This window comes from Mus caroli, unplaced genomic scaffold (assembly GCF_978045245.1).
Source record: "Mus caroli unplaced genomic scaffold, Mus_caroli_1 scaffold_6, whole genome shotgun sequence".
Lineage (NCBI taxonomy): Eukaryota > Metazoa > Chordata > Mammalia > Rodentia > Muridae > Mus > Mus caroli.
The window spans coordinates 56,944,097-56,968,058 of record NW_028227261.1 but is presented as its reverse complement, the minus strand read 5'-3'; the positions used below and the strand labels follow the sequence as shown (position 1 = coordinate 56,968,058).

Sequence of the window (23,962 nt, the reverse complement as noted above, 5' to 3'; positions counted from 1 at the left end):
TTGGTTTTTCGAGACAGGGTTTCTCTGAGTAGCCCTGGCTGTCCTGGAACTCACTTTGTAGAGCAGGCTGGCCTTGAACTCAGAAATCCGCCTGCCTCTGAGAGTTTAAATCCTTAAAGTTATCTGCGAGACACTCACAAATTGGCTCAAGTCTAAATCTCTAATATCAAGATACAACAAACAAGACCATCTATCTTCTCTCTCAATTCTCTCCCATGAACTGAAACTGAAGTCATCTGAAAGCCTCTATGGGGCCACGCACCTTTACTCCTGTCACATCTGCAACCCCACTGCCCCCTCTAGGACACCCTGGCTAACACCTTAGCGTTCAGCTCAAAGCCTCTTCCATAGGGTCCTATGACCCTCTGGCTGTGATGGTTTCTACAGCATGTCATCCCCTACCCTAGCACTGGGAAGTGCCAAGCTTTAAGGAGCAGGCATGCTGTCAACTGGGGGGATACTGCCAACAGGTATTTAAAGTATCTCTCTTGGGACCCAGAGCAGCTGTCACAAAGTCACTGCTCAAAATCCCTGCCGTTCTGCTCCCTATCCTGTGTTCCCTTCCTCCTCTAGGCAAGCTCCTGCCATCTGTCACAGGCCTCCCCACACCCCCAACCATGCCGATTAGATTCCAGAACTGTGGATTAGTAAAACCCTCTTTTTCTTCATAAGTATCCTTCCTTGGGTATTTTGTCATAGCAAAAAGAAATTAGATAATACAGGCCTGCATCGCAAGTTCCCAAGAATCAAGAGCAAAGAAATCTTAAGACCAATTGAGAGGCAACATTTTAATTTATAAACAAAAAGGACAGGCCGGAGCTGTGCTTCTCGAAGCGTGGCTGTGGTCTGACCGCACTGACGTCCTCTGGGCCCAGTTAGACACACAGAAACTCAGGCCTCCTTTCAGACCTGCTGCATAACAAGATCCCTGGGGCTAGATACACATTAACCTTTGTAAAGCATGGAGCTAACATTTATTAAAAGTATGTGTTTGCTTTTACATTTACGTTTTGACATTGGAATAAATCCTCTTACAGCATTCTTTAAAGCTCGTCTGTTTCGCCATCCTTCCCATCTCTAAGCAGCATCCACACGGGGGATTCTGGGCATCTCTCACAAATCATGCTGTGGGAAGGACTTTGCTACAGAATGTCTGAAGACAGCCTTTCTGGGTTATCCAGATTCCAAAACTTTTATCAGCTGTTTCTTATGGAGACTCCCAGAGGTAGGTTGTATGCTTGCTTCCACCCTGGGGACGATGGCATTGTTACCCACAAAAGCTTTGTGACTTAGAGGGGTACCAAACAAATAGGTACCCCAGCCCAAATGAGAATTCTTGCTTCAGTGTTTCAGTGTACAGATCACCAATTTTGATGCTCTTCCTTTTATATAAAGGAAATATATATATATATATATATATATATATAATGTTGGCGTGAGATTTTCAGAGCTATGATTATGAGCCTGCCATGGACAGGACCCAGGGGATATGGATGCTCAGGAAAGAACTATCCCTGGGAGGGATGTCAGTCCAGAGAAAGCTCTATCTTACCCTGGCTGGCTGCTACTGCAGCCCGGCTGGATGTCTGTGCACCAAGGAGCCAGGAAGTTCTCAGAGCTGGTACCTGCTTGTAGGGGCCCTGTGCTTCTAGAGACAGGTGAGTAATGTTGACTTCAACGGTGACCCACTCTCAGCAAGAAGCTGGCCAGTTCATTTGCTTCTCTCGTAGGCTGGGAACGGGTGAAATAACTGGACTCTGTCAAGCATGCATCACTAGTATTAACCATTTGTTTTCTGCTTACTTCCATCGAGGGAAGTGTCACACCCTGGCACTGACATCACTGGGCTTAGTCCTACTTTGCCCAAATCTAGACTCCTCTGCCATTCTCTCTAGACATGCATAGTCACTGGAACATATTTGTATACATACTTGATTAAAAACAAAACAAAGAAAAAAGCAGCACGCTTTAAAACTCCATGTAAAAAGTATTGCTTTTTCTATTGTGCGAGGGTGCCGTGACCTACCTGCTTGCTACACAGGACTGCAAAGACAACATCACGAGGAATTCAAAGCCGAAGATGTTTTGAATTTCTGGATGACTCCACTGCAGCCTGCACTTTGCACCTCACACCCTGCTCTGAACCCCATGTACTGTGGGGGGCTTGGCCTAAGGCAAAACACTACCGAACATCCTAATGAGCAGAATTATATGACGGGAATGTACTGTGCATATTTGACATAGTTTCTGTCTCGAATGGTGACCCTCTGGCTGTGACCCCGGCCCTCTCTCAGGGCAAGTGGGGAGTCCAGAAAAGGAACCTATTGTTCCTGGCTGCTAATTCTTCTGCAGCTGCTTCGGCCCCAGGGACCTGCCCGGCTCTGAGTGGGCCCGCAGAAGTTCTGCGATTTCCATGTGGGCAGGTGAATTCAGAACGAGGGACAAAGCTGTTCGGCCAGCCTGCAGGGAAGAAAGAAAGAAAGAAAGAAAAAAATCATCCTATCTGCCTATCCACTCACCGGGAAGAGTGGGGGCATTGTTGAAAAGGATGTTAGGAACGTCAGGTGACCCCCGGAGGGGATGTGACTCAAATGGCATGGGACCGTGAAACATGAGGGCCCCTTCTGCAGGAGCCACCCCTGTCCTGGGGCGTCGGTGCCAGTGTGAAGAGAGAAAGGGTTGGCAGACGCTCCACACTTAAGAAAATTGGAAATTTTAGGAAAGAAAATAACCCTCCCTCTCTGAATACACAGATCTAAGTGAGCACTAGCATTTTGGTGTGTTCTCTTTGTACTCTCTCCAGTGCAAACCTGTTGCTGGTTTTACAGTCGTGAAAGGGGGGCACACATCTATCTAGAATCCCCCTTTGTTGTAAATTACCGTGGTATGTTAGGAGATGTTTCCCCGTTGTCAGTCTTCAGAATGCATGTCTTCTTCTTCTTCTTCTTCTTCTTCTTCTTCTTCTTCTTCTTCTTCTTCTTCTTCTTCTTCTTCTTCTTCTTCTTCTTCTCCTTCTCCTCCTCCTCCTCCTCCTCCTCCTCCTCCTCCTCCTCCTCCTCCTTCTTCTTTTTGGCTTTTTGAGACAATGTTTCTCTGTGTAGCCCTGGCTGTCCTGGAACATACTCTGTAGACCAGGCTGGCCTCGAACTCAGAAATCCGCCTGCCTCTGCCTCCCGGGTACTGGGATTAAATAAAGCCTTGCGCCACCATGCCCGGCTCAGAATGCATGTCTTCTTATAGGCTGTTAAAACAGCCCATAATATACCAGAAAATTTCCAATTATTGGAAGCTTGTTTGTTTCTATGTGTCCACACTCACAAACTCACTGAAAAGGCATTTTCTCTTTGTGCAAGCATGCACATGCATGTGTGTGTGTGTGTGTGTGTGTGTGTGTGTATGCGCACATTCATCTGTACATGTACACATGTCTGTATGTGTATGTGGAGACCTGAGCTCAACACAAGGTGTTGCTCCTCCTCAGGTACTGTCTACCTTGTTCATTTTGAGACAGGGTCACCCACTGATCTGGAACTTGTCAAGTAGGCAAGGCTACCTGGTCAGTGAGCCCTATGATAAGCATGTGCTATAATGCTGGGTTGTTTTCACGGCTGTGGGTTCTGGGGACTGAACTCAGGTCCTCACGCTTACCTTGCCCAGCACCCTCCCATCGTTCATTGTTTCCTTAGGACCAAAAGCAAGCTCACAGCACTTGTACAAGTTCACAGTTCCTGACTTGAAGTCACTGCAGCACTTTCTCGACTGCACGCAACCCACTCACTGTGTGAAGAGCCTGTGAGTCCTGCAGTCTAAAGAAGCCAGGCCCCTGGGCTTAGACGGGGCTGCTGGCTGTACAGAGATGCAGGCAGAGCCCACACACCTGGGGTGTGGAGGGTGCGCTCCACAGGGCAGTCTCTTATGAGTGGGCACAAGCCCGCAGCCGGCATTCTGAAAAGCCCTGGCGCTTAGGGGCATTGAGAGCCACTTGTAGGTATCAGGGAGTTGAGGAATCTTTGCAAGAAAAGGGTACACTCTCAGCCTCGGAGCCATCTCTCCAGCTTTTTCTTCCTTTTGAAACAGTGACTGAATTAGTATCTCAGGCTAGCCCTGAATTTGCTGTCCCCTCTCTCTGCTCTTTTCTCTTTAGGCTGGAATCTGCTAAGTCACATGATTAGATGACTCTCTCTCTTTCTCTCTCTCTCTCTCTCTCTCTCTCTCTCTCTCTCTCTCTCTCTCTCTCTCTTTCCCTCTCTCTCTCTCAGCTCAGGAACTATTTGGCCTGGTCCCTGCTGCATCCTGGTGTATAGGTGGGTTGCCTGGCCTTGCTCAACCCTAAGCACCGTTGAAAGCTGGACTATACAGGCAGAGGTGTTTGGTTCAAGTTGATAAAGGAGCCAAGCAATCCTAAGGAGTTTGACTGAACAAGGTAAAGTTTTTAAAGCAGGGAGTCCACACACTGTTGAGGGGAGGGGGCTGTTCGGCAGGGAATCCCACATTGTCTGGGGGAGAGGGAGGGCTATCTTTACCCTGTGTTCCAAGCTGGCCTTCACCATTCAGAGCTTTATGTAAACAGAGTGTGGTGACTGTTTTCATGGGAAAGTGCCACAGGGCCAGTCCCAGAGGCTATGCATTTTCTGACAGAGTCCATCTGGAGGTGACAGCCTCCATCTGTTGGCTTCTCAGCCACAGACAGGGAGGATGGGAAGTGGGAGAAAGAGACCACCTAGGCAGGGAGGGTGTCTCCTAAACGTAAATGTCTTGCATTACCTGGATCCAGTGAGCCGTACTCAACAACACTGCAATGTGAGCTGAAGAGTGAGGGGTCTGAACAGATGGTGCACGCTCGTGTGTGTGTGTGTGTGTGTGTGTGTGTGTGCCTGCCTGTGTGCACCTGCCTCAGTGTGTGTGTGCCTGTGTGTGTGCTGCAGTGTCTTTCAATAGATAAGAACTCATCATGAACCCATTATACATCAGGTAATGATGATCAAGGCGTAATCTCTGACTCAGAAACATTCCCATTTGATGGATATTCTGAAACATCTTCCAAATAAGCCCTCCCCAGGGAGAAGCCGACAGCTGGTGCTCAGGTCTCACTATGCTCCTTGTCATCATGCTGAAGGTCCCCAGAGGAAGCTTGTAGCTTCTTAACACCCACTTGGCTCCTAAGCTTAAGGAAAGTGCCTGCAGTTCTCTGTATTTTTATCGAACTTTGTTGATGAGAGAAAACCATTTCTGAACATGAGTCTCTCTCTACATGAGTCTTTAGATCTGTGCTGTGGACATCTGAGACTCGGAAGACAGCTGGTTGCCGGGATGACATGCTCTGATGAGAGCTGGCTCCAGGTACCAGCCTTGGTCCTTGGTGGATCCCATCGACAGCTCTCTCTCCCTCAGCTGCTGGTAACCATGTGCTCTCTCTCCCTCCCTTGCTCTAAGAAGCTGAAGTGGGAATCCTCAGTCAGGCCTGACCCAGGAGGACAGAGTGTGTTTGAACCCTGGGTGACTCCTACAAGTCCTGTACAAGACCACACTGGCTGGCTTTCCCTTTCAGCTCAGCTCCATGCCCAGCACCGGCCCCAGGCCCTGTTCTGCAGTGGCCTGCTCCTTGGTGCTGCCCTAGCTCTCCCTGCCCCAACCTTTCCAGACATTACCAAACTTCCTCTGGACAGCAATGTTCTGTCTTCCTTCTGAGGACTACAAGATTGAATTAAGACTGGTAGCTAACTGACTCCTCAGTTGGGGGCCAGTCTCCCTCCTTTGGCTTTCCTGACTTCAGATCTTCATCCTCCTTACACCCAGCAGACAAATGCCAAGGCCCCCAGCTACTGATACACTTGGGACTTTTGCTCTAGGTGTCACAGTTCTAGCCAGCAGGTATGGCTTAAAAACACTAAGCATTTGGGTAACTCATTGCTATACCCATTTTACAGATGTATACAGAGACATAGGGTGATCTGTTCACCTATCAGAAGGCACACTGTTCCTGAACTCAGATTCAAACTCATGAATGCCAAGTTTAAAGTCAGTTCTAACAGTCATAGCTAAGCTGTCTCTCTTGTGGCTTTCCTCTACCTCCAGAAAGCCCCGTAGTTCTCTCTTATTTGTGACCACTATGTGGGCCCAAAAGAGGCTCCTATTTCCTAGTTTATTATTCTGGCCAGTCAGGGATCTTCAAGGCTCAGACCTGCTTGGCCTGTCCCATAGGCATCTCTTCTCAGGTCTTTTCCAGGCAAGAGCAGTAATCACTTCTAAGTGACCCTGGGCTAGTACTGTTCAGAATTACTCCAGATTTAGGCAGCTCACAGAGGGCTCCCCAACACAGATCCTCTGTCTCACTACATGTTTGGAAAAGGAGACTACATTCCCTGATCCTCTAATCCTAACTCTGTGTGGAAACAGGAAAGCCTGTGCTTTCTTAAGTGCTTTCTTAAGTACTCCGAAATGGGGGCAGGGGTGTATAAGTTATGGCTGTAGGAGTCCCACCTGGCTTGCTGCTGGTCACTCTCGTAGCTCCAACAGCATCCAGAAAGAGGTGCTGTCCTTGCATAGCAATGGCCTCTCTCTCCCCTCTCTAGAGTTTCGATGCCTTTGATGTTAAGTACAAAGACGCCAGTTTATAGCATTAAATCATGATACCAACATTAATGATTCTAGAGTCAGGCCTGAGATTGAATCTCTGCTCAAAGAATTCCTTCTTGTATTCTTGGGGAAGAGCAGGGGGTGATGGTAAGTTGAAGATTGGCTCCCCCAATTACTCTAGAAATGTGACCCACTGTAATGACCAGAAATGTGGTCACTTTGTTGTGACTGAACCTTTAAGTTTAGAGCTCATTCATTCAATTCTTGGTGAGTCACTGACCTGTGTCAAGTGCTCTGTTACATATGAGGGATTCAACAGCAAGGTTCAGCCTCTTCGGTGGGACAGTAGAGAGATGGTGCATCAGTCATGGGCATGAGCTTAGGTTGAGCTCACGGATTAGGTTGGATTCTACCATTTGGGCAGCATGGAACTGTCATTTAAGGGGGCTATCATTGACTGTGCAACACCAAGTAGGCTCATTTGGTAGAATGAATCACTCCATAAAGTAGATCTGTGCCATGGAGGTATTGTCAGTTTAATGACTACAGAGTTGTCTCTATAAATTTTATGTCATCCCTGCTTTCCCAGAGTCTCCCCTGGACACAGAACTATCCCTTCCAAGTTACTGGTTTTGCCAGTGGAGGCTCAGGACCAAGCTAGACCTGGGCCCATTTCCCCAGAACAGTGTTTTAATCTTGTGAGTTTCACAGAACAGTGGCTATGACCATTTACCACCCATGACCATATGTAAAGCCTACGCCAGTCTTACGAGGTTGATTTTATTGCTACGGCCATATGGTTTCCTGAATTCTGATGGTTGACAAGACACTTTTCAGGGCAGGTGTTAAGTACCTACTGGTTAACTGCCTGTACATCTCACCTTGTCAGTCAGGCTGCTGTTGCAGGCTGGGTGTGCCAGGAGCAGTCGTACCAGGTCGGCGTTGCCTTGGTGACAGGCCAGCATGAGGGCGGAAGATCCATCATTGTCCTGCAGGTTGACATCTGCCTGGCAGCTCAGTAATGCTTGGACCATGTCCTCCCGGTCGTGGCTGACTCCTAACATCAGTGCAGTCTGGCCTCCCTGCACACAGAATGACAGCCAGAAACTGGAGCAAAACTTCTCAAGGGAATGGTCATTGATTAGATCGTCCCTCTGCCTGTGACACAGGACACATCCTTTTCTTTCTGGCTAACTTCTGTTTTCCCATGACTCTGATCAAATCCTTTGCCCTTTTCAAAGCCTTGCCTGGCTTCCCAGCATGGACAGGATCCCAGAGCTCTTGCTGATTGCTCCCCAGTTTCCTTTTTCTCTTAGGGGCTGAGACGTTGACGCTGGGGACTGCTCTTCTTTGCTTTTGCTCTTTGTAGTACAGAGGATTAGCTTCAGGGTACCACATGAGCTAGACAAATGCGCTGCTACTGGACCACCCCCCAGGAATCTTAGTTTTTGTGTCAGACTCCCCAAGGCCTAGCACCAAGTATGTGATGGGAAGCAGTGACGGATGGAGTGGATGAAGGCTTCGGCTTTAGCCCATGCCTCCTTTCTCTGGGAAGCTCAGTCTGCTTGGTGCCTCTTGGGTTTGTGTAAGGATACCCAGAACCCTCTTATCATTTGCAGACCCTGTATTGTTTCTAACCTGGGATCAGTGACAGTGCGGTTCTCTTTTATATTCCCATGGTCATCAATGGGCATAGCAATGGACTAGACTCAGAGAATTAATCCAAGTTCTAGCTCTGCAATTTAATGTGTGACCATGCCAGGTTTCTGTTTTCCCTGAATTCTCATTTTTCTGTGCTTGAAAATTCATCTTATTATTTTTCCTGTGTGCTTTATGTGACTCTTGAGAAAATTGAGAGAAATAAAGTATATAAATACAGTAACATGAAGTAGTAATTTTTCTGATTATAAGGTGGCATTTATTTCTTATTTGCACAAGTCTGTTACATATTCCTGTTTTCTTACAGCCTTACCCTATGACTTACTGTGTTTTGCTAAACTTTTTAAAGGCTTATCTCTCACTTGGGATATCAGGTTCCTAAGAATAAGACAAGGTCTACGCCTTCTCTCCCTCCAGATCCCCTGTAGCTTTAAACCAGTGGTCCTCTACCTTCCTAAGGCTTTGACTCTTTGCATAGTTTCTCATGTTGTCCTGACCCCCAACCATAAAGTTATTTTTGTTGCTACTTCATAACTGTAATTTTGCTACTTTTATGAATCATAAAGTATACATCAGTGTTTTCCAATGGTCTTATATGATGCTTGTGAAAAGGTCATTCTCCCCTAAAGGGGTCTTGACACACAGGTTGGGATGTGCTCCTCTAAACAATGTCTTTCAGGTCAAAAGCACTGAGGACATGTTGCTGGTGTAAGTTCTTATCACCTTGGCCATAATAAAAAGGATTTGCAGTCTGAAATTTCCTGGCCCTGCCACGCAGCACTTGTGTGGGCTAGACACATGCAAGTTCATCTCTGTACCGTCTCCTGATGTGGGAGGACCATCTCTTGATGTGGGAGGACTGGGACAGTTAGTATACAACCTGCCTCGTGGGGCTGAGGAAAGACCCAAGGGTTTAGCAAGGTAGGTAAGTGTCCACTGCCATTATCTCTGTGGAGGTTACAGATTACAGTGTGTAGCAGTTGCTTAGTTAGTGAGTGTAGGAATTACTAGGTGTTCTGTGGGCCCATTTCTCTGGAATCCAGACAGATCTCTGCAGAGATGGCTGTTTGCTTATGGGAGTGTGATTACTTAGATTAGAGGTAATGGTTGCTTACTAGATTAACTAGCCTTGAGATTTCCTCTCCCCAACCACTATTAAAGCCAGGTGCCAGGGCTGGGGAGATAGCTCAGCGGGTAAGAGCTGACTGCTCTTCTGAAGGTCCTGAGTTCAAATTCCAGCAACCACATGATGGCTTACAACCACCCATAAAGAGATCTGACACCCTCTTCTGGAGTGTCTGAAGACAGCTACTGTGTACTTATGTATAATAATAACTAAATCTTTGGGCCAGAGTGAGCACGGGCTGACTGAAGCAAGAGGGGTTGGCAGGAGCAAGCAGAGGTCCTAAAATTCAATTCTCAACAACCACATGAAGGCTCACAACCATCTGTACAGCTACAGTGTACTCATATACATAAAATAAATAAATAAATCTGAAGAAGAAGAAGAAGAAGAAGAAGAAGAAGAAGAAAGAAGAAGAAGAAGAAGAAAGAAGAAAGAAGAAGAAAGAAGAAGAAAGAAGAAGAAGAAGAAGAAGAAGAAGAAGAAGAAGAAGAAGAAGAAGAAGAAGAAGAAGAAGAAGAAGAAGAAGAAGCAGCAGCAGCAGCAGCCGCCGCCATGAGGTGCCACTGTAGAGAGCCTTCTTATCTGCCCCTCTGCTCAACTCTGGGGCTTCCTTATCTTTCTTCTGGTCTAGATTGATACAATTTGGCTCAGTAATTGGCCATTTCCAAGTATATACCAGACCCTGGAGTGACCCTGGAAATATGAAGATGTATCCCTCCCTCAGAGACTCTCAGTTCACTCCCAAAAGAGTAGAGCTCAACACAATTATTATTATTATTATTTTTTTTTTTTTGTTTTTCAAGACAGGGTTTCTCTGTGTAGTCCTGGCTGTCCTGGAACTCACTCTGTAGACCAGGCTGGCCTCGAACTCAGAAATCCGCCTGCCTCTGCCTCTGCCTCCCAAGTGCTGAGATTAAAGGCATGCGCCACCACCGCCCAGCTTAAAACATTTTTATTATTACTGTTTTATGTGTTTTGCCTGCATGTAAGTCTAGGAGGTCAAAAGAAGGCATCAGATCCCCTGGAACTGGAGTTAGAGATGGTTGTAAACAGTCACGTGGATGCTGGAAATCGAACCTGGGTCCTCTGCAAGAGCATCCAATGCTCTTAACCAACAAACCACATCTCCAGTCCCCAGATGCTATTTTCACGTACGTTTACACAGCAAGCAGCTTTGAAGAGTCTGTGTCTCCTAGGACAGGTCAGGTTAATTGCCTATTATAAAAGATTCAGGTTCTTCAAATTCAGGTTTTTTTTCCTATAATATAACTACTTGACAAGTATCCTTACATGTTAAAGGTTAAAGGTTTGTTATCTAATCTGTGGAACCATTGGGAGCTGTGGTGGATCCTGAAATGTGGGGGTGTAGTGGAAATAAGTTAGTTCATTGGGGGTAGCTCTTGAAGGGAATACTAGGACTACAGATATTCTCTCTCTGTCTCTCTCTCTCTCTCTCTGACTCTCTCTCTCTCTCTCTGACTCTCTCTCTCTCTCTGTGTGTGTGTGTGTGTGTCCCTCTCTTCCTTCCTTCCTCTTCTCTTTTCCTATTTCTGCAATGAGATAACAAATTTTCCAACTGTGTGTTCCTTCCATGACATTCTTTCTCACTACTGGCAAATAAGGCCTAACAGTCATGGACTGACATCTCTAAAAACCATGAGCCTAGATAAATCTATCCTTTGTATAAATCCCCAAGAATGACCCAGGGTCTCAGTCACACTAGGCAAGCATCCACTGCCACTACATCTCTTCATTATAAGTGACTTATTTCAGGTATCACTCTTCTGGTTGGAGGTAAAGGAAGACAGAAGTGATTTAAGACCCAGTTAGTACAAGGACCAAAGAGATTTGCTGGGCATATTGCTCAGTTGCAGCAGAATTCTACAGTAACCCTCTGAGTTAGAAGAGTCCTCAGAGGCAGGAATCCTCATAGCCCCAGGGAGGAGAGAGTAAGTGACTGGTACTAGCTCACACCTACTTTGTTACCCAAACTCTCCATTGGTCTGATGGAGATTGATGACTCTATTAAAAAGGCTTTGGGGGACTGGAGTCATGGAGTTCAGTATGGATTGCTCTAACAGATGATATGAATTTGGTTCCTAGCATGTATTTGGGGACACTCACAACTGCCTACAAATCCAGTTTCTGGCGATCTGACACCTCTGGCCTCCATGGGTACCTGGTAGACACAGCCACACTTTAAAATATGAGGGTACATGCTTTAATCCCAGTACTTGGGAGGCAAATCTCTGAGTTTGAGGCCAGCCTGGTCTTTGGAGTGAGTTCCAGAACAGCCAGGGTTACACAGAGAAACCCTGTCTCAAAAATACAACAAAAACAACAACAACATATCTTTTGAAAAAACACTCTAGGAAGAGAGGACACAATAGGTAACTCTAAAGTATTAAGCTTCCTAAGTGTCCTGGGTCAAGATCTACTAAGTCACTCACAAAGGTTAATGACTGCAGTAGCCAACCAGCAAAGCTCTTCCCAAAAGGCTAACTAACATTTGAAAGTTGGTTGCAGAAGTTAAGTCCAGATGGAATTTGCCGTTTTAGTCTGGAACACAAACCAGATGCTCAGTGACCCTTTGCCAGCATGTCAAAGTCCCAAGAGCCTTTAAGGAAAATCAAGTATTGGAGCTTTGGATAGACGCTATTTGGGGGCCCCAGCGCTCTGAAGTGGAAAACTCTCCATGGATCTACACGGAATTCCTCACCATGCAGACAGACTAAAACTGGAGGGTGTTATGTTGAGCAAGGAGCAGAGAGAGCAAGTGCTCTCCACCTACCTGAGTTGCTTGTATGTTCACATTCCCCTCTCTTAAGAGTTTCCAGACAACAGCCATGTCTTCTTTTGTCTCTGCAGAAGCCAAGGGAGTGATCATCACAGCAGTGTAGCCAGCTTTGTTCTGATGATCCACATTGCAGACACCTATAAAGGAAGGAATGGGTGCTGTAACAGTCGAGTTGGAACCAGACTGCCCCTCAACAGCTCAATAGAACACTTCTTGCTAGCTAAAACACTGTAGACTAGTGTTTCCTCAGCTTACATTTTTAGCAGCCATTATAGATGGCCTCACCTTCTCTACAGGTTTCCTGAGGATGCCCAGCAATGGGTAGACCAGAAAAAGGCCAGAGATAGACAAGGGGTCAGTGGCGATGACTTTATTTTATAAACCTGGGCACAACACACAATCTTTCTAGATGAGGACATTGAAAGCCAGAGAAGTCACACAAACTATCCACATGGTGGAGGTCTGACTAGGATTTGGCACCTGAACCCATCCTCATCCAGCCACACACCACTTACAGGTGTGCCCACAGGCTCACTCTGGCTAGATCATATGGTTTGGAGCTCAAGATGATGGTCAAATCTGTAGGGTCTTCCCAAGGGCTCATGGACCATGGACCAGGGGCAGGAAAACAATATAGAACAAATAAAAATATCTTCGAGGGAAGAAAAGAACTTCCTAATTGAGTACTGGAATAATGAAGAATATACCTTTTATGTAGAATGACAAATTAGCATAGTTTATAGACACAGTGGTGAGTGAGAATTTAAAGCATGGCCCCTGGGATATGCTTTCATGTTCTTCTGCATCAAAGACAAGGTAGGATTATACACACACATAGATTGTGACCTGTGATCCAAATGACAACACAACAGGGCAGTTTTAATGGAAACTCAAATCATCTTGTGCTGTTGCTCATTGCAGAATGTTGTGTGTCTGAGGGAAACTTAAATCCATCTCAGTAGATCAGGACAAAATTTATGGTCAATGTAAGTAACTCACCAAGGAGGGTGCATAGTAAATACCAGAGGCCACCAGCAGCCATTGGTATTACCATTCAGAATGACACTTGTGTCGACTTAGGTATTTGTTACAACAGATCTGATTTATGAACAAATGTCAATCAGGGCTTCTTATACATTTTGTAAAAAAAGAAAAAGAAAAACCTGATATTCCTTCATCTCACTCAAAGATTAGTTCTGAATTGTGCCATAGGAACACAGATGCCAGCTGACACAGAAAACCCAATCTAGACCCTTTGTAACAGCTTCCTTCTATGGGGCGCCCACCATTGTTATAATCAGGTAGGTGATAACGCTATGAGACAACTCTATTGATCCCCACTATGACCCAATAAAGAAGTGGACACCTTGGGTCAACGAGGTAGCTCAGTGGGTAAAGGCACTTGTCATCAACCTGACAACCTGAGTTCAATCCCCGGAACCTACATGGTGGAAGGGACTCTCATGGTTGGCTCACAGGTTGTCCTGTGACTTCTACGTGTACACTGTGCCCCTACCCACATAAATAAGCATAATTTAAAAAAAGAAATGGATACTGTGCTGCCTTCCTAATACATTTTAATTGTTACCCTTGCCTGGTTTGTGTTTGCTTTAAGAAGAGCAGATGTCTCTTTAGACACATGATTTACAGCACAGTAGTGATGCCTCTCCTCTCCGCAGAGCACAGAAGGAGAGATCCATATTCCTACAGCAGCTGCTTTTGAGCAGTGCCCAATGAGCAGGTCAGCTATCCATAGAGGAGAGATGGGAAGGCTCTCAGCTGAGCATGCTTCCACTCAACGAGCGCACTGACATTCAGGCAAAATAAAGGACACAGCACTGAGAACTGCCCAGAGAGGGCTGCTTTATGGCTCTCTCCGCAATAATCACACACTTAGTAATGGACTTTCTGGGCGTGTCATGGCCAGCCTCTGAAGGGAGCCCAGGTTTGGGAGTGTGACAGTTCTGTCACCAGCATGTCTTTCACTGGTGAGGAGGAGGAAACACTACATTCAGCTCGTTCTCTCTTTGCTTGTGCTTATTCAGCTATGTCACTTTGTCCAAGGGGAAAGTGCCAAGTTACATGAGCTCCTGGTTGGCTGCAGCAAGAATTTGCTGCTCTCACATCCCAGGTTGTTCATTCTGAGTTTGGCCTGGCTCACCTAGGACTTTGAGCAGGTTTTAAGTCTTGGAGCTACTTAAAGACAAGGGCTACATAGAGGCCTATGTGTCTAGTCTTCGGTGTATTCGTGAACATGATTTCAGTCCTCACCATCCAATCTGCTATGGCAATAGAAACAGATCTTGTTTGGCATTCTGACTTGCCTACTTACTAGCTCTGGATTTTAATCCCACTAGTGACATCTTCCAGTCTACTTTCTCACCCGGAACATGGGACATGTGTCTGGGTCCACACCAGTGTAAGGACTGTGGGTGTGTGAAGATGTATGTGCATTCTCACCTAGACCAGGATAGCTGCTGTTGCTCCTGCTTTGCCACCGCCCCCAACAAGGAGTCTGGGAAACAGAGCAGAGCCATGCTCTCCTGCACCAGTACTGCACCCCACTAAGTTCATCATTCCGGTGGTAGCCTTGAACCCGTGGAGAAGTCAGAGCAGTCCTGCTGACTCAATGCCAGAATTCTAATTTAGTCCTTTGATGATGTCAGTAATGAGAGAGAACTTTAGGCTGCTAATGTGTGGCACTTGTGATGTTCCTAGGAAGAACCTCAAGTTGACTTAACAGAACTGTGGAAATTTATAAGGTTATGGAAGTCACCCCTCATTCATTCCTTTAACTACTATGAACCAATAGTTGGTTGCTGGGTGTTTTTGAGACTGAGTCTCATACTGTAGCCCAAGCTGGCAGTTCTCTATATAGCCCAGGCTACATGTAGAGGCATCCCTCCTGTTTCAGCCATGCAAACGAGATGATTGCAGACAGGAGCTATCCTGTCTGATTTTATTTTAAGATATTAAAATTATTGTGTGTGTGTGTGTGTGTGTGTGTGTGTGTGTGTGTGTGTGTGTGTGTGATTATGCACCCATGGAGACCAGAGGACAGTTTTCAAGAGTTAGTTCTGTCCTTTCATTATGTAGGTCCTAGGAATCAAACTCAAGTTGTTAGGCTTGGCAGCAAGATCACTTACTCAGGCTATCCCCTCAAGTCTTGGTCTGGAATTCTTTCTTATTTTTCTTTTTAATATTTTATTTATTTTAAGTTTATTATATATAATATATAGACAATATATTTATTGATTATTTATATAAATAATATATAACTTATAATTTATCTTTAAAAGATTTAATTATTATCATATTTGTATATTATTATTTATTATTATTAAATATACTGTAGCTGTCTTCAGACACTCCAGAAGAGGGAAGCCATATCTCATTATGGATGGTTGTGAGCCACCATGTGGTTGCTGGGATTTGAACTCAGGAAGAGCAGTCAGTGCTCTTAACCGCTGAGCCATCTCACCAGCCCAACTTATTTTATTCTCAGGAACATCACAAATGACATACATATTGGCAGCCTAAAATTCTCTCTGATACTGACATCACCAAAGTATTAAATTAGAGTTCTGTCAATATATGACACTGATAGCCTTCTGAACATTTTACCTGAGTGATCCACTGGCAACTTGAAACCCTCCCCAAGTTGAACGCTGCCATCTCTCACACCTGGTCCTTCCTGTTTGTAATACTGTCATTTTCTCAGCCACCAGAGCTTGATACATCACGGCGCTCTCCTCACACCTCAGGGCTGGTTGGTCTCTTTCACCCTTTTGACCTACTGTAAGCTTGCACTGTCTCTGTGGACCCCTGAGATGCCCTCCTCAACTGTGGCCAACCCAGTCCTACCATGAGGTAACACTTCTGAAGGATTTACTGACCATGTGCTTTCTACACAAAAACTGGCTCAGCTGCCCAGAGCCTTTCAAACATCGTTCAAGTACCATCGGTACCCAGGTGTGTGCCTCCAGCTTACCTTCCCAGCCTTCATTCACCTTCTGTCCAAACCAGAAGCTATTTTGGCCCCAGGTACCTTTTCGTTTCTTGTGTTCCACAATGTTCTTCCCTAGGATTTCTCAAGCTGCTCCGGGCACCTTTGCTGCTCTCTGAACTGAACTCAGCTCACTCCATCTTCAAATCACATCTAGATTCCTCTTCTGAGACATCATCCCACCCCACTCTGATTTTTAGAAAATCATTATTTTAGCATTTTATACTTATAGATGTTTTGCCTGCATGTACTATATGCACACATTCCTGTTTCTTGTGGAGACTAGAAGAGCATGCCATGTCCCTGGAACTAGAGTTACAGATAGGTATGAGCCTCCATGTGGGTGCTGGGAATTGAACCTGGGTCCTCTGGAAGTGTGGCCTGTTCTTAACTGATGAGCCATCTATTCAGGTCCCAGGTCTGACCTAAGCTATAAGCTTTGGAGAAACAGAGATCACTCCTGGCTTACCTTGCATCCCTGATTCATAAGTCATAAGTCATCAACAGATACTTGGGGAGAGATGCATGAGCCGAATGGGTTAACTGGACCCATGTTTTCATTAAATACTATTTAAATAGAAGGTGGTCTTTCCTGAGATGTGGTACAGCTCTGGAGTTAGACAGAGCAAATGCAAAATCCGCTCTATGACCTTGGCAAATTCTCTAACCCCAAGTCTCAGTTTGCTTACCTGCAATATAAAAGCTATTGTACTGATGAAACCTCAGGGTGAGAAATATTGTAAAGAATAAATGGCAGAGTAGAGACCATGGGGATTTGCTCTAGCTGTGCAGCTACTAAGATGGGACAATACAGAGATTAGGATGGGGCCTGTGCAAGAAAGACATGCAATGTGGGGAATTGCAGGCTGATATCCAGTTGACCTGAGGTCTGAACCCCGATGGTCATAATTCACCTTGATAATACGGTAGGAATTCCCTCATGCTCCTGGAACTCTGGTCCCTGCTTAAGTTACTGCCCCCCACAGCCCCTACAAGAATGCAAACCTGTAAGATTTCCACATTAATAAACAAAACAAGAGGCCAGGCGTGGTGGCGCACGCCTTTAATCCCAGCACTCTGGAGGCAGAGGCAGGCAAATTTCTGAGTTCGAGGCCAGCCTGGTCTACAAAGTGAGTTCCAGGACAGCCAGAGCTATATAGAGAAACCCTGTCTTGAAAACCCACAACAACAACAAAAAAAACACCAAAAACAAAAAACAAAAAAACAAGGGGCTGAAGAGATAGCTCACAGGTTAAGAGCACTGACTGCTCTCTCAGAGGTCCTGAGTTCCATTCCCAGCAACTACATGGTGGCTCACAACCATCTGTAATGAGATCTGATGCCCTCTTCTGGTGTGTCTGAAGAGAGCGACAGTGTACTCACATATATAAAATAAGTAAATAAATCTTAAAAAACCAAACCAAACCAAAACAATAACAACTAAACATGCCTTTAATCCCAGCGCTCCACAGGCAGAGGGTGGAGGATTTCTGTGAGTTTGAGGCCAGCCTGGTCTACATAGTGAGTTCCAGGATAACCTGAGCTACCTATTGAAACACTGTCTTGAAAAACCACAAGAAAAAAAAAATCTTAAAGAATAGCAGTCAAATGACCTTTTTCCTGGACTACAAGAGGAATTCAGTAGGAGAAGAAAATATGATACAAAAAGACCCTAACTGTAGTTCCAGCTACTCATGAGGCTGAGGCAGGAGAATGATTTGAATTTAAGAGTTCAGGGATAGCTTGGGCAATATAAAAAGACCCCATTTTATAAGAACAAGGAGGTAGGCCTTCAAGGAAGGACAGAGTGTAACAGCCATTTCTGACCTGTGTCCAGCAGTAGCTTGACAATGGCGAAGTTGGAGTGTGACACACTGTAGTGAAGGGCTGTGTTCCCACTTCGGTCAGCCAGGTTGACAAGTAGCTTCAGAAGATGTGGAGAATGAGGCTGGACCTCGAGGAGGTAGGCGGCCACAGCCTCAGGGCTAGATAACTTCCGGCTGGACACGCGGAACCACTCCTGACTGATGGTATTCAAGCTTTGCCTCTGCAATGCAAGATTCTGATCACAAGAGTGTCCCTGGCCTGGGTACCCTAGTTGGATCTCCCAGTGACCTTGGATAGGCCAGCTTCTGCTTCTCTCTCCTCACTTCCCCTCAGCATTTTGTATGATTTATTGGGGGTGGGGCTGGGGGTGGTCTGAGATGGCAGGACCACGAACCCTGCGGCATATTCAATGCCCAACCCCCTACTTCCCACCCATTGGCAGTCATGTACAAAACAAATATGAAGTAAAGACATCAGTTCTGTGTGTGACAAGCCCAAATGGTTAAGGCCACATGTTTAGAATATTAATCTAAAGGCAAGAGATGCTATTGGGATGTGGTGATTTTAAATGACTTTATGCTCATTCTGGAAGGGGCACTAGGTTTAGTTATTAAATTAGCATGACCAGACATAAGTTCTGGTTCAACTATGTGAGCATACACCCTCATCAAATATTTCTTGTCCCTGTTATAAACTGGATCTGGCATCCTTGTTTTCAGGATTCTATAGGGTGAGGTAATTTAAAAACCTACTGTCTCTCAAGTAGGGGCAAGGTGAGAGAGATTCACATCCTAAGGTTTGATTTCATGGGGGGCGGTGCTAAGCTTGCATATGCATAGACATTTGTCACATTTGCAGAACAGAAATGGAAGAATGATTCAAGGCTGATACATTTCTAGATAGTAGACTATCTTCTCGATCTAGGGAATCAAGAAAATGCAGAGGAAGGTCCTGGTATTACGGAATACAGCGGTAGATTTTAAACAAAGAGACAAAGCTAGTCTAGTGCTTGCTTAGCAAGCACCCAGTTCTCAGCACCACTTAAAATCAGACACAGTGACAGGTGGAGGCAGGAGGATCAGAAAGCTCAAGGTCATGGCAATTCAGTGAGTCTGAGATCAGGTTGGGCTGTGGGAGGATTTATCTCAGAATGAACAAACAGAACAGAGCTGAGTTATGTAACTTGAGCACCAGGCGTCTCCATCAACTGCCACCTCACGTATGGGCTCCTGAGCAGTCTGGGAAATGCTATTTGCCAAATCGGCTAAGATAAAAAATTAAAAAACAAACAAACAAAACAAAGGGTTGGGTGGGTAACAAACACAGTTGAATCGACTGGTTTGATCTCTGGGCTGCTCTGCTGAGGGAACAAATGGGCTCTGAAAGCGTTTCCTCCTGGCCCAGGCCAGTAGCTCTTGATTAAAAATAGAACATAGGAATTACAGGTTCAAATCTCCGTGGGATTTAAGGGTGGGAAAGATTGAATGGAGGTATGTTCTTATTTCTGGTCTCTTAACCTAGCAATACACATTAAACAAAGCAATGGTTTACTAGAATCAAATGTGGGGGCTCAAGGGTGATGATGGAGACAGGCTACCAATCACTGTCATTTACTAATGAGGAAACCAGGCCCTGGGCATTGAATTAACTGGAAGGAAGACCCAGGCCACATCCATGTGCCCTTCCTACTTTACCCATGGTTTTGTGAACTGCAAGACAGTTTGAAGCTTAAGCCTTAGCCACGGTGGAGTCTAGTGGTAGACTCTTGGCTATGACTTCTAAAAATACTTGGCAAAATGCTAGCATTCTGTAACCCTGGTCACCCTGGTATGTGCTCTGTAGACCAGGCTGGTCTTGAACTCAAGCAATCCACCTCTCTCTGTCTCCTGAGTGCTGGGATTAAAGGCATGTGCCACCAGCTGACTTGGCTAGCTTGCTTGTGTGTACGAACCCTACTCTTTCCTCAGCCTAGCCCATCTCCTGAAGGGAAAGCATTTGGATAAACCACAGAATGCCTGGAGAGAGGGTCTGTGTGTGCACGTTCACCACTGCCTTAGGTAAGGGACCAGAGTCATCCCCATTGTGACACTGAGAACTCTGAGTACCAGGAGGTGCTTGGTGGTGTCCCCAGTTTCCGGCAGGTGCTGGCTCAGTGTCTGGCACGCGTTAAGAAATTCCTCTGAGGGTTTATATCTAAAGAAGAGAGAGAGATTATGTATTAGCTTCAAGCATTGACAAGAAGGACTTTTATTCTCCTCTTTCAGCAGCTCAATCAAGTGGGCGACTATTCCACAATGAGGGAAATCCCTAAACAACATGGCTGCTCATAGCTTCTTGTGGCTCGGCATCTGAGGGCTTCTGAAGGTCAGGCTCTGGCTTTTCATGCAGCTTTTGGCAGGGACTGGAGCAGTTGAGGAAGATGCAGGACAAGGGCCCAATGGTAGTTACTGCCCCGCCAGGAAAAAAAGTGCTGCTGTTCTTCCTGGGTGCACAGAAAAATCCAAAGAACCCAACCCATACCGGTAGATTCTTAGGGTTAGTCCTTCAGGAAGGACAGCACACCTGGGAACCAAGTGGGTACAATGAGAACCTGTGAGGCTGGCGGGTCACAGTGACAAGCACTTGTCCCATTACTGTGAGGACATCCTCTGTCATCTTGGGCTGTTGCAATGGAGCAGCCTGTGGGCCTGCTTGGCAGTCAGCTCAGTTCTTACATCCCCCACACCCAGGCTGAGGATAGCAGAGGTGACGTCACTGGTTCTGCTTGGCATATTTCTACATATTGAGGATTTACTCTGGGCTGGACATTTCACAGCATTTCCTCATACAGTCCTTAGATCAAACCTATTTGGCTGCAATGCTTGCTTCCTGGAAGAGGACACTGAGGTGACGATTAATGTCGATTAATGACCCTGATGGTCCAAGTATGGAACTGCAAGTTTGTGCTGGTGTTGTCAGCAACTCCATGATAGAAGAGTCTGTGCGGGAATCAGGAGGACCTGGGCCCAAATCCTTGCCCTACTCAGGGGTATCACGTCATCTCCCAAAGCCTTTGTTTCCACATCTATACAGCAAGGATTGCAGTAAGGTCTACCTTCCAGGACAGCAGAGAAGATTCCATAAAATAATACCTGTCAACTCTGTCCTATTCATAGCACCAACAGATGCTGGTTTTATATATAGGAAAAACTTGGCCCATTGGGGTTCTGCCTCATGAAGGCAAGAGTCACATCTGTTTAGTTTACCCGGCAAAGGAGTTGGCACAAAATAGAACCTCAACGAACATTACTGAATGGATTGGTAAAAATGTACACACATAAAAGGGACTAAATAAAGCAGAGATATGCCCTTGCCCCTCTTTAGAGGAGCATGTGCCCCATTTCTACCCACGTGACTCACCTCTCAGCCCTCAGATGAGACACTTCCTCCCCATGATCACTTGCGTGGCCTGAGTTTCTGGTGCCTTCAGGGACTCCCTGCCCAGCCTCACAGCTGGGATGCAAGTCTCTGTCTTCCCTGGACTCTGAGCAATCCTGTTTCTTCTCGGTCTCCCTGTCAGACAAATCCTCAGGGGAGCTGTCCTCCCCACTGGTCTCCTCGCTAGACGTGGTCTCATAGCTACGGAAGAGGCAAAGGTCGTTTGGGTCATCCCTCTTGACCAGGGCCGGTGGTTCAATGCCAACACCAGTACATGCTTCTGAGAGAAGCCCAAGTCTAAGGACCCACCTTAAATTTCCTCATTTAGCCCCCTTATTCCAGCCAAGATTACATCTGGTAAACCCCTCAGGACCTGCTCCACACAGGATCTATGCGATACTAACCACAAATAGAATGCCTGTGAACAAGACTAAAGGGAGGAAGACTTGCTTCAAGCAGAGAACATGGGTTACAATTGGGCATGGTGGTACACACTCAGGGGACTAAGGCAAGAGGTCTCAGTGTGTGGTTATTTTGGGCTACATAGTAAGATCCTGTCTCAAAAATAAAGTGTGTGTGTGTGTGTGTGTGTGTGTGTAATACAGGCTTTTAACCTCAGTGACACACCAGGACGTTGGAATACTTAGCATTCTTAGTTTGTGGAGAATGTTGTACCCCAAGCTAATTGCACCAGTCTCCATGATTGGAATCAAGAATTTTCAAAGCTTGGTGCCCCTGATATACATCCACAATGAGCACTGTGGTTCTAGAGTTCCAAATACTAAGGATTAGCCAGGAGAAGACTCTCTGGACAGGGCAAGGAAACAGGAAAAAAGGAAGGTGAGCAAGCCTTCAGGACCCTTCCTGGTCTGGGCTGTATAACCCATTCAGGCATTTGTATCATCCCGCACTTCCTCGCCAAGAGAACTGCCAATTAGCAGTTCCTCTTTCCTTCCTTCCTTCCTTCCTTCCTTCCTTCCTTCCTTCCTTCCTTCCTTCCTTCTTTCTTTCTTTCTTTCTTTCTTTCATAATTTATTTATTTTTATTTTATGTGCATTGGTGTTTGACGGTGTCAGATTCAGATTCCCTAGAACACAACTTTCAGACAGTTGTGAGCTGCCATGTGGTTGCTGGGAATTGAACTTGGATCTTCTGGAAGAATAGCCAGTAATCTTAACTGCTGAGCTATCTCTCCAGGCCCCTTTCTTTTTTCCTTTTCTTTCTTTCTTTTTTTAAATTGTATTACATCTATTTTTTTATTTGAGCCCCCCACCCACCCACCCCCACATTTACACACATTACAGTGTGTGTACAGAGGTCAGAGGACAATCTGAGGGAGTCAGCCAGGTCCTCATGCTTGGTGGCAAGCACTCTCACTTGCTGAGCCATCTCACCCGGCTCCCTTTGTCTCTTCACTTACCTGTGAGCAAAAGGTAGCAACTGGGATTCACTTGATTTTTTTTTTTCAACACCCTGTCACCTAGCATATAGCTGTCTTCTAATGAACACTTGTGAAATGACCAATTTAGTACGCAGTCATGTATGATTTAAGAACATATCATTCAACCACAGACTGCATGCACACCAGATTGTACCATTCAGTGATGCTACTGAGGACTTAGCTTGTGCAGTCCTCTGATGCTCACACAGTGATGAAATCCCCAGGCATGGTTTTCTCAGAATGCATTCTTGGTGTTAGATGGCATGTGACTATATCTGATGCTCAGTCTCCCAGCCTAGAGAAGGCTTGACTCATGCTCCGCACCAATGGTTTTGGTTGGATTTGTAGTGCATTAGAGGAGGAGAAAAGAAGAAGTGGATTGGGCTTGGGGGTGGAGTGGCAGACAGAGTGCCTGCTAGTGTGTGTCTGGGTTCAAGTCCCAGCACTGGAAATAAACAAAGATCAAGTTTGAAGTTTGACAAACCAGCCATGCTTGCGCTGGTTTCAGTGTAGTGTTCAAGTCAGAGACCTCTCTCACAGGACCTAAAGACCCTGAACTCCCACAAGCCACCGGGAGGCGGGCCGTGGAGAGACCAGGATAAGCCATACTAAAAGTAGAGGTTCCAATAGACCAGCATAGCTGTCAAGGAGTCAGACATATGCAAGCCCAATGTGGAGTTTTAACAGGCCATGGGGATTGAGTCCTGCAGGAGAATGAGAAACAGATATGTCTCCCAGGCAAGGGGTCCTAGGGACAACAGCGGGTTAGGTAGCAGGGAAGGCAGTCTGAGCTTCACACGTGATGCTTACCCACCGTTAACCCCAACAAACTGAAGGTTCTTTTTGGTCCCATTACCTCCTGCACGGAAGCCATAGTCTTTCTTTTTCATTATGGATTTAAGGCTGGTCGACGGAGAGATCTCTAGACAGACACACAATATCACAGGTTAGAATCACCTTAGTGTATTTATTCAAACTAGGATTATTGCTTTGAGAGGATATGCATATATGGAAAAGGAGAAAGGGCAGAGGGTGGGGCAGGTAATGCAGAGCAGATGTTCTAGGGCTGTTAGCCAGAGGCCCTCATGCTCAATGTTTGTCCCTCTCTCTGTG

General features: G+C 45.9%; 1 protein-coding gene across 1 annotated transcript in view; it reads right to left on the bottom strand.

The window, feature by feature from the left end:
- Positions 1-799: 799 nt before the first annotated feature.
- Positions 800-23,962, bottom strand: part of Kank4 (KN motif and ankyrin repeat domains 4) — a 63,552-nt gene continuing 40,389 nt past the window's right edge. The window contains exons 4-10 of the mRNA XM_021161381.3: positions 23,660-23,771; positions 21,391-21,609; positions 20,097-20,184; positions 17,992-18,211; positions 12,153-12,295; positions 7,458-7,658; positions 800-2,460 (exon numbers count right to left, since the gene is read on the bottom strand). Coding sequence (XP_021017040.1) covers positions 2,338-2,460; positions 7,458-7,658; positions 12,153-12,295; positions 17,992-18,211; positions 20,097-20,184; positions 21,391-21,609; positions 23,660-23,771 — 1,106 coding nt within the window. The 3' untranslated portion in view covers positions 800-2,337. The remainder of the gene's footprint in view (positions 2,461-7,457; positions 7,659-12,152; positions 12,296-17,991; positions 18,212-20,096; positions 20,185-21,390; positions 21,610-23,659; positions 23,772-23,962) is intronic.